At 39.8% G+C, this 11,401-nt stretch overlaps 1 protein-coding gene across 1 annotated transcript; it reads left to right on the forward strand.

Annotated features, from left to right (window-relative positions):
- Positions 1 to 3,013: 3,013 nt before the first annotated feature.
- Positions 3,014 to 4,057, forward strand: LOC108611680 (cilia- and flagella-associated protein 299). Its single transcript, XM_018004442.2, has 2 exons — positions 3,014 to 3,477; positions 3,552 to 4,057. The coding sequence occupies exons 1-2, from the start codon at positions 3,172 to 3,174 to the stop codon at positions 3,951 to 3,953; spliced, it is 708 nt and encodes a 235-aa protein (XP_017859931.1). The 5' UTR covers positions 3,014 to 3,171; the 3' UTR covers positions 3,954 to 4,057.
- Positions 4,058 to 11,401: the final 7,344 nt, after the last annotated feature.

Below are 11,401 nucleotides of genomic sequence, written 5' to 3' on the forward strand. Positions count from 1 at the left end.
TGACCGCAAAGATTTATTTACAATTGTGTTGAGACATAATTCCTTTTGATCGATTGCGGCCAGCAGACACAGTGCTCCACTCTAACTCTCAATCTATCTCCCTCTCTCTCTCTTTCCCTCTCCCTGGATTGGCTAGCATTGCGGTCAGCTGCAAGTGACGATTCTTTTGGCTTTGCCTCTGTCTTCAGCTGCACTCGCCGTTCGCTGCAATCGTGAGGGCAGCTGCTCGGAGAGCGAGCAGGCTCTCAGTGCTGAATTATTTGTGCAATTTATGTGGCTTTGATTTCATTGGCAAAGATGTACGGCAAGTAAGCAGCCGAGCGACGTTCTCTGTGCAATTTACGACAGCAATTCGATAATTTGTGCTGCTCAAAACCAAACGGAAATCGAAATGGGTTGGCGGGGGAGGGGGTAGGGGAACGGCTGCACAACTAGTCTGGCTCCGTGTGACAATGACTTTAGCTCGTGTGGTTGTGGTTAATTCTCAACAAGTTTAGGCGACATTCATCGCCTATGAAGATTGGAACTGGCCTGTTAACATTTGGCTGAACTCTATAGAATACCATGAATTAAAAATAATATTTTAGTGTGAAATCGAGCAGAGGATACTCAAGTTATTATCAGACCAAGTGCTTAGCATAGTTGGGTCTTAAAGCTGGTGAAAATTCGTGAGATAGAGCCAGGCGATGTTTAACAAGGTATTTTTGTGGCATCAAGAGAATATTTTAAAAATTAAAAAATATTAAATTCATAGTGTGGTAAATACAAATATTTAATGCCACTTTATAATTAAAAAGTTATCTAAAAATGGGATAAAAGAAAAAAAAATATATTCTCAATTGAAATACTGTGATAGTATATATATTATTTTATACTCTACATTCTATGTTATACTTCACCTGTCATGCCACAATTTCTAGTCAAATATGTAAAAAATTCTGATAAATTTGCTAAACATTTATAAATGGATTGTTGGAATGCATTTTAATAAGGAATATGCCAAGGAATATATAAGGATTTTTCATGCGAATATAGTGCATAGCATAGCCAAGTTACTCTCATTTCATGCATAGCTCAATCAATATTTACTCTGTCTTAGGCATTGGCAAATAGAGCTGTATAAATAGTCTTAGATGCTGTGATTGCATTCAGAGTCTATTATTAGAGTCTATTATGACCATAAATATGCATAACTGTAGCTCAATCTGAATCACAACCCTTTGAATTGCCAAACGTCCTTTGTGTCCATTCAAGAGAAATGCGCACTTAACGCATTCTGATGGCAACTGCTGCTGAGCATTGTGGCATTTAATGCTGCCCCATGCTAGTAGCCAACACACACACACAGACACACACACACACACTCGCATAAGCTGAGACTCGCATAAATCCTTAGAGTGCGCACTTAACTCCTTTTTACGCTACGACAAAGTACATTTACTAATGACCAAGTCAAACAATGGCGTCGCCTCACCGAGCCAACTTCCCTCTGAAGTGAAAATTGTGCAGCTGGAAGTAGAAGAAGAATAGCGGAGGGAGGAAGGGAGGGGAGGGCAGACGAGTTGAGAGAGGAGACGAGGCTTGCTGCCCCCGCGAAGTAGCAATTTACGCGCTAAAGCAGGCGGCGGCCAACTGCAAGATGGTGACAAAGCACGCAGCAGCAGCAGGAGTCGGCGACATCGTCATGGTTGCTGCTAGATTTAGCTTCAAGTGTTGGCAGCAGGAGCAGCAGGAGGAGCAGGAGCAGGAGCAACTGTCGCAGCAGCACAAGCAACAGCAGCAGCATGTTAATTGCAGCAGCGACAGCAGCAACAACTGCAGCAAACAGTGGGAATCGTGTTTAAATAGCGTGAATGCTCACTCACACAAACACACACACACAGGCGCACACACCTACACACTACACATGTACACTTCCAGCTTGCATTCTACTATATTCTTTTTATTGTATTAAAATTGAAAATAAGTAAGAAGGCAACAACGTGGAATATTACGAGTTAATGGCACTTTAGATACCCTGTAAAAGGCACAAGGTGCGATCAACTCACAATTGTAAGCATTGAAAATATTTAATTATTGTTAAAAGACTTTGTATTGCAGGAACTTGCAATCGAGATACCCTGTAGATTAGGAAAACTTTCAGAAAATGTCAGACTACCAGCAGTCTGTAGACTGTTAATGGAAATAGACCTTTAAATATCTTCTAAAAATCTAGAATTTTTAATAGTCAGTAAATAAAAGGGCGCTGTTGATATATACCCTGTAAAATACTTGAAAATATGCAGTAGCAATAACTGATTTTATTAAAAGTTTGCTGTTGTAAATAGAGAGAGAAATGCCGTATAAAAAGAGACGCGGGAGTATGAGGTTGGCACTTTCCATACCCTGTAAATAACATACAATTTTATGCAATACGATAGAGAAGTGCGAAAGCCCATATTTGTATACCCTGCAATCTAAAAAAAGGGGAAACTTTAATGACTTATAAATGCGAATATCGATATTATTGTATAAATTTAGTTTTCTATATAGTCACTAGTTCTTAGAGCTTATTTTTTAGTACGCTCCAGTTACCCTTTTCCCTAAAGAACCTTAAAGTATTTGATTTACATACTCTTTTGACACCTTGCAGCTTTGTACATACCCATTAATACCTTTTAGCGAAACTGAATAATATAGTGAAAAGTTGTTAACTGCAAAGAAAAGAAAATGAAAAATTGCATATGCCGCACGGCTTTAAATGTTGATGAAGTAATTAGTTGCATATGGGCAGGCAAAATGCGTGTTTAAATATGTATGTGTGTGTGAGAGAGATGGAGAGAGAGAGAGAGAGCTGTCGTCAGTCTGCGTCGCACATAGAAAACTGTAATTGAAAATATGCAGAACTTTTGGCGAGGCATTGTAAACTTTTTCCATTTATTAAATTTGCATCACGAGCGAATCACTGAGAGTGTATGTAAGTGTGTGTGCATTTAATTATTTTTATATGCGGTATACACAATATCGTATGGAAAGTTTGCCTTTCAGCAATGATTTTGCTGTCAGCTTTTGGGGAATATTATATTTTGGCTTTTGAGTTGAGCTTTTCATAATTTTCATATTTTGCTTTTTGTTCTTTTCGCTTGTTGCTCATTGATTAATTTAGCCGGAGGTCGGGCAGAGTTCGAGAAGATGACACTGCTGAACTATGGCTCGTACGAGGAGTACCTGGACCACTTCATCGACATCAACGATGTTCGCTATATACGCAACTGGAACGTCAGCAGGCAATTCATTCAGACTGCCTGTGGCAAGAGCTGCATGGGTCCCCTGCTGAGCCGTTCCGAGTTCGCCGAGCAGCGCAAGAAGCTCGAATTCATGTGGAATCCCCGCGGCAAGGGCGGCTCCGTGCTCTTCGGCGCCAGCTACAAGGGCGACGATGAAGTGTTGAAGCAGTTCGCCCTACGCGAACTGAAGCTGATCAATAAACAGATTGCGGTGAGTTGAAGTAGTTAAGCTCAATGAATCTCTCAAAATAGTTTGTATAGATCGTATTCAATTGACATTCGCAGACCATTGTCTTCCTGATAATGCGCTCGCAGAAGGGCTTCGACATCTCGGGCTACATCGACCTGGAGCAGAGCCTGCGCGAGTCGAGCTGCAGGAACTCCGAGCACTATGTCAACTGGCAAGCCATATTCGAGGGCAAGGCGAAGCTGGTGCCAGGGCCCCACGACCTGAGCTACTTCGACTGGTACTCGAACAAGGTGCGCTTCAACGACAGCGCCAACTTTCGCGTCATCCCGAACGGGGCCCACAGCCTCCTGATGATGCATCGCGGCGATCTCAAGGTAGTCTGCGTGAATGCCGGCTGCAACTGCAGCGACAGTCGCAACGCCATCCGCAATGTCTACAGGTCGAGCATCTATGGGGACTGCATGTTCTTCGATCACATCATACGGCGCATCCATTAGTCAGTCGCCGCTCAAAGGCAGCGACAGCCAGCGGAACCTATGAGTGACACGCCGATTATATGCCAAATACCCACACAAATAAATATGTTATAGAACGCATATGATACGAGCTTGATAATTTAATTCCACTGCTTCGGCATGCCCTCGATGACCACGCCCCCGCCCCCGCCCCCACTCTGCTGCCGTTCTCTGCCAAAGGGAATTTGTCGTTGACAGTTTACGTAAATTGCTTTTCATATCTTATCAGTTTTTGCCACAGTTATGCCTGCTGACGTTTTGATGGACATTTTGAGGCCTCCAACACAGTCTATCTCTCTCTCTCTCTCTCTATTTCATCATAGTGAACGGAAATTACCCGAGCTTTATAATATTTTATGTTTGCTCAACAGTTTTCCATGTTGCGAGCCATAAATCTATTAGCAGCAGTCGCAGTTCCTGCTGCTGTCGAGCGCTCACAGTCTCTGGCTATTGGCCTGTTATTTCGTTTGTCACTTTCCATTATCCTTGCAGCTAGCTAGCTAGCCGAGGCTGTCCTTGCAGTTTATTTTGTGCACTGCATTTGACAGTTAGCCTCATGTCCATCGCTCAGCAAATTAATTAAGTCCTTGCCAGCAAAATATACTTAGAGCTAAGCTTAGGCTAGGTATTGGTTGAGTTTAGGTTAATTTTCTTTAATTGTGAATAAATGATTAGGAATGCGAGCATGTGAATGCATTTGAAGGCAATGTGTGGTGATTATATTGCCCGAGATGAATTTATGTTTATGCCTCAAAGCAATTTCAGATTGGTTCTCTAAATATTTAGTATATACCATAAATTGTTTAATTTAAAAAAAACTAATTTAATGTATTATTGATTTTATTAGTATTATATAACAAAATAAATATACAAAAAATTATTCAAAAATAAAAGCAATATTTTATTGAAAAAGAATCTAAAATTAAAAAAATTATAAATACCATTACACATTTTAAATTATATCAATATTTTCAAATATTGTTTTTGTAGTGGAAATATTAGTTTTATCATTAGAATTTAATGTAAGTACATTTTGGTAATTCCTGTGTATACCAAAATTTCTCACTATATTAAATTGAATTTATATGAAAATTCTTCAACACATTTTGCTCTCTCTAACATGATTTTGCTTTTCAACTAATTTAATATAGCAAATACTCCACTCGAGCACATGCATTATGCAGCAAATATAATATGGGAGAGGTCAGTTGCAATAAATAACGAATGGATTTAAATTATGATTTAAATGTCATTCGCTGTGGCATATAAAATTTAATTTGCATACGCAATTGCGACTAGCTGCTAATTTATGCGACACACACATCTCCCGTTCGTTCCCTTTCTCTTTGTCTATCTGTCTCTGTCTCTCTGCCCTTAATTTACCAGATGCAGGCAAGTCGAGGTGCTCTGGTTACTTCTAGTTACTGTTAACCTTGGGGCCTGTCCTTGCTGGCAATTAAAATAAACATTAGGTCCTGCATTGGAGATGCTGAGACGCATGTCCTCCGCTTAGGCTGGGGTGCCTTAAGAGCAGTCAGCAGACACAAAAATGCAAATAAAAAGAGCGAGAGCGACAGAGATAGAGAGAGGTTACTCAGTGCACACACACTATATAAACCTTTCCCTATCTGCCTTTACATTCAGTTATGTTAAATTTTGTCATAATGAATTGTCCTTCCGCCTTAGTTGGCAAATAAATTTTGAGAAAATCAACTTGCAACTGCCAGAAATTTGTTTGCCACACATAAACGAATTGCCGCTCTCGCTTCAACTGCCTCTCTATGCGCTTCACAAAAGCAATCAACCTCGTTTTTGGTTTGCCTTCAGCTATGACAAATTCTTTTCCTTTTGGCTTATTTATAAATTTATTCATGAACATTTATTCAAGTGGCCTACACTTAATATTGTTAAATGCATAATTTATTGATAGTTTATGATATCGATTCAATTTGGTTGTTGTTGTTGCCGTCACTTTAATTGGCAACATGTGTAAATAATGAGGTCAATGAATAATTAAATTGTTTGTCAGCAAAAGACATATGAAGTAGGTCTGGGTGAGACTAGTTTTTTCCTTTTCTGGCCAGACATTCCAGCATTTGATTTGGTCCGAGTTTTGAGATTTGCGAGAAAAATGAATGAAATACAACAAAATATTTTCAATTTCATTTGATTTTCTGAATATATAAGTTTAGATTCTTATGAGAAATTCCAAGACGAAATTTCGCCTAAATATCTCCACCACTTCAGTTGTCTTTCACTAATACAAAGCCAACTTTTATTAATCGGGAAAACAGTTTTGGGAACATTCTTTTTTTGTGAATATTTTGCTGACATTCTGATTGGATTCAGGGGTCAGCCGGAGCGCTCATAATTTATGTGTTAGACCCTTGGCGGCATATGCCATATGCTGGGGCACAAAAATCATAATAATATTACTCAAAGCCTGTCCCAAAATACGTCAAATAAATAATTTAAGCGCTCAGCGGCAGGAAAGAAAGAGAGAGGTAGTCTAGGGCGACTGCGACGGAAAACCCTTTCAAGCCAAATAAACACATAAAGCGGCACAATAAGAAATGGCAGAGCCATAGCCACAGCCACAGCCAGAGCCAAGGCCATAGCCAGGGCTAGAGTCAGAGCCAGGGCCAGAGCTATAGCCAGGGCGTCAAGGTACTCGTCGCACATAAAACTGAGAGCTGAAGCCGAGTAAAGGGCATATTAAATTATGTTGCATGCCACAAATGCCAGTCGAGTCGGCATTGAGGTTGAGTGTGCGACTACAGAAAGAGAACAATCATAAAATGTGACCAATAATGAAAATAATGAACAAAACAAATGGCAGCAATTAAATACCCTGTAAAGGGCAGATCAAAAAGTGGCTGGAGAATTTAGATTAAATTTATCTAGAAATTTTTAAAAATTGATATAAATAAAATCTGTCCTAGGGCCCAAAATTTGCAGCTAATTTCATTTAAATTCTTTATGAATAGATGATTATATGATAGTTCGATTTTATAGGTTTCATAGGAATTTAAATATACATTTTAAATAGTTGTAGGTATATAGTTTGAATGAGAAGCTTAAATAAGACCGCTCTGAAGTATATGCAGGGTATGCAGATAGCTGGTGTTGCCTGCCTTAAAAGCCTTGCACTTAAGCAGCATTCATTCGTTGCTCTTTAGGCCTCATGTGCATACAGTTTATGCCCATGTTATAGCAAATAAACAGGGTAACTTGGCTACCAATATGCTCACCTCCAGCTTAGCCACAATTCTACAATATTAGCAGCAGCTGTGAGCTGTGAGCGCCTCGGTTGGGCTTGATTGAATCGGTTCTGGGTTACCCTTCGCCGGCCTCACCCCCTCACCGCCTGACTGCCTGCGTAGCTGTCGCAAATGGCCCGAACGAGACTCGTCTATAAAGCGTAAATTGGCAATCCTCAAAAGGTGGCTTCGTACTAAGGGTCAAGTGTGCGGCGTGCTGCAACGAGGAAAGAGGCATGCGGCATTCCATAAGCCACAACTTCAGCTTGGTCAAAGTTTCTGCTGTGTCTGTGACAAATGGCAGCCATACTGCCAAATGGTAAATTCAATTTGATCAAAATATAACAAATTGCAATTAAATTCGATTTAATTACATTGCATGTTACGTATACGCGACGTGGTTCGTTTCTCTGGTACGTTGCATATTACACATACGCAGCGTAAAACCCCATTTTATGTATCCTTTCATATTTCAATAAGCAGTGCAATATATTTTTCTTTGTTGACCCCATATCAGTGACCATTAAGCCAAACAGCTGCACACACACAGCCACACACACACACACACACACACATATGCAAAAATAGCCACAATCTATAAGCTAAATTTATGAGCCAGACAAAAGCTTGTAAACCACAAATCAAACTGCAATACAAAAGCGCCAAAACAGCAACAACAACAACAACAACAACGACAATTAGAATAATAACAACAACAACAGTAACAATTATTTATCAAGTAAAAGCAATTGTAAATTTTCTAACTGAAGTCATTTTGTCTATATATCATGTGTCTGTCTCTCACAGCGTATCTATATGTGTTTCTGTTTTGGCGGATGCCATAAATAAAATTCAAGCAAAAGATAGACAGGCACACACACACACACAGAGACACACATACACACTCGCTCGCTCGCTCGCACACACAGTCTTGAGTTTTCGTGCAGCCGGAAATTGTTTCGCAACGTGGGAAATGTTTGATTTATGTCTGTCAGTGGCTCCAGCACGTCCTTGCCTAGTCGCCCGCTCCCCACAGCCAGCCAGACAGTCAGTCAGAAGTTGTAAAATGTGTAATTGATGATGTGGCAAGCGCACATAAAAAACAGAAACAGATACACACACGCACACACATAAACACAGACGGATATCTATGGCTAATGTGTGTCTGCGTTCGCATTTTGTTGACATTTTCGACAAAACGGCTACAAAATAGCCAACAACAATTGCCAACTGGGCCAAGATAAGTGCAGCTAAAGTGCAGGACGAGCGCGTGACGACATGCAAAACATGAGACCATGAGAGGCGCCACGGAAGTCAAGTGGCAGCCGAACGGAAACGGAAACTGCCACTGCTGCATGCAGCACAAAAACAGCCAGCCCCAGCGGAGTGGGCGGCGTGGGCGGGGCTGCTCGAACGAGTTTAAGCGCATAAAATGCTTTGATCATTTGGCAAGCAACAAGAAAAGTCATTTTGCTGCAACACCCAACGGACAGCGAACAGCAGGACAACGGAACAACAAGACAACAGGACGACAGTCACCTGCTTGTTATCCTTGCAAATAGTTTTTGTCAGTCAGTGGAGCGGGAGACAAGACTATAAGCATGTCCCTCTGCCAGCGATTCCTCTACTAGATTAACAAATTGATTTTCTTCCTGTCAACTTTCTTGCCAGTCGAAGAATGCAGTGTGTATCTGTATCTGTATCTGTATCTGTATCTGTATCTGTATCTGTATCTGTATCTGTATCTGTATCTGTATCTGTATCTGTATCTGTATCTGTATCTGTATCTGTATCTGTATCTGTATCTGTATCTGTATCTGTATCTGTATCTGTATCTGTATCTGTATCTGTATCTGTATCTGTATCTGTATCTGTATCTGTATCTGTATCTGTATCTGTATCTGTATCTGTATCTGTATCTGTATCTGTATCTGTATCTGTATCTGTATCTGTATCTGTATCTGTATCTGTATCTGTATCTGTATCTGTATCTGTATCTGTATCTGTATCTGTATCTGTATCTGTATCTGTATCTGTATCTGTATCTGTATCTGTATCTGTATCTGTATCTGTATCTGTATCTGTATCTGTATCTGTATCTGTATCTGTATCTGTATCTGTATCTGTATCTGTATCTGTATCTGTATCTGTATCTGTATCTGTATCTGTATCTGTATCTGTATCTGTATCTGTATCTGTATCTGTATCTGTATCTGTATCTGTATCTGATCTGTATCTGTATCTGTATCTGTATCTGTATCTGTATCTGTATCTGTATCTATATCTATATCTATATCTATATCTATATCTATATCTATATCTATATCTGTATCTGTATCTGTATCTGTATCTGTATCTGTATCTGTATCTGTATCTGTATCTGTATCTGTATCTGTATCTGTATCTGTATCTGTATCTGTATCTGTATCTGTATCTGTATCTGTATCTGTATCTGTATCTGTATCTGTATCTGTATCTGTATCTGTATCTGTATCTGTATCTGTATCTGTATCTGTATCTGTATCTGTATTTGTATTTGTATTTGTATTTGTATTTGTATTTGTATTTGTATTTGTATTTGTATTTGTATTTGTATTTGTATTTGTATTTGTATTTGTATTTGTATTTGTATTTGTATTTGTATTTGTATTTGTATCTGTATCTGTATCTGTATCTGTATCTGTATCTGTATCTGTATCTGTATCTGTATCTGTATCTGTATCTGTATCTGCATCTGTATCTGTAAATATATACATATGAATGTATCTGCATGTATAGATATGTATCTATATCATTTGTTGCATGATATTTGCCCATTGCGCTTTTGTTGCACACGACAACAATATCTTTAAGTGATGTATGCATTTGCGTGAACGCCTGTGTGTGTGCCTAATGCAGTGGAAAGCAGTTTATGCCACAAGGCGTCATTCCCTCGACACAGACATACACAGCACACAGGCAGGCAGCTTGGAAATTTCCGCTGTTGTTTGGCTCATATTTTTGAGGCATAAATAAATTTTCATTAATTTATGCGACTGCGACGCTGAAAATGCCTTAGCGCCGGCGAAAAAGCAGCATAAGTTTCGCCTGGCGCTGCGCAGCTTTGGCGCAAGCGAACAAAATGAAGATGAAGTGAAAGCGGAAGCCAGATAAAGTGCGCAAGAAAGACAGGGCGGGCGTGTCGACGGGGCAGGCTGAAGGAAGTCAGCCAAAAAGCGCAGCCGAACATTATGGCTGCATTTTGTGGCTGCAGTCCTTGACGATGATGAATCCCGCTTGATATACTTGCCGCAAGTTATGAATGGCTAATGAAGCGCGTATTGAACAACGAATAGCTGCATATTAAGCATACGCCGCGTGTGCTGAGTTGACCTAATTGAAATAGAATGAGCTCGCACACATCGTTATCGTTATCGTATCGTTATTCATTTACGCCATGATTCATATGCGCACGAAAACATCCATCAATATTAGCTGAGGCAAAAATTTTTTAAATATCAAGCAAAATTATAAATTATGTTGTATGAAAAAATAGTTAAATACTTAATTTTTTATTGGACATATCATTCATTCTGATGTGGGCTCGGAAAAACTCTTTGGTATGTTAAATATTTGACCTTTGAAGCAAGTTTCAGGCGGATTCATTTGGGTTTTGGCTGGAGCTGTTGCAACGCGGCGTATGCGTAATATATTTGAGGCTTATTTCACAGAGCTCGTACGTAGAGCGAAATGTATGCAAATAAACGGACAGAGCTCATACGCCCCGCAGCACTGTAAATACACAGACACACGTGCAGCTGAACAGCTGACATGGATAGGCAAACAGTTGCTGTTCCCGTGCATGTGTGTGCGTGTGTGTGTGCGAATTTTATTTGCGTTTGCCCAAAGGTTTAGCGGTAACGGCATTTTTGATACGACTACAACAACTAAAGCCAAACACGAGCAACAACAACCGAAAGGTAAAGGCTAATACTCTTAAATGTTGGACTGGAAGATATCCCGCAAACATATCTCAGAGTATATATTGAGGCTATTTTGTAAGTAAATTTAATATATATTATATGATTGTTCACAGGAGCCACACATCTGTCCGCATGCATATTTTAGCAACTGTAGCTTTTGCAGAATCCATAGCAATGTAACGATTGTTTCGCTGGTCGGTTCATGCCT

Source organism: Drosophila arizonae, chromosome 3 (assembly GCF_054131065.1).
Source record: "Drosophila arizonae isolate 15081-1271.41 chromosome 3, UAZ_ARI_1.0, whole genome shotgun sequence".
Taxonomy (NCBI): Eukaryota; Metazoa; Arthropoda; class Insecta; order Diptera; family Drosophilidae; genus Drosophila; species Drosophila arizonae.

Excerpts from the sequence above, each read along its gene's own strand:
- LOC108611680 (XM_018004442.2), top strand. The coding sequence starts at position 3,172 with ATGACACTGCTGAACTATGGCTCGTACGAGGAGTACCTGGACCACTTC. Across the intron at positions 3,478-3,551 it reads TGATCAATAAACAGATTGCG|ACCATTGTCTTCCTGATAAT; the intron begins GTGAGTTGAAGT and ends TGACATTCGCAG.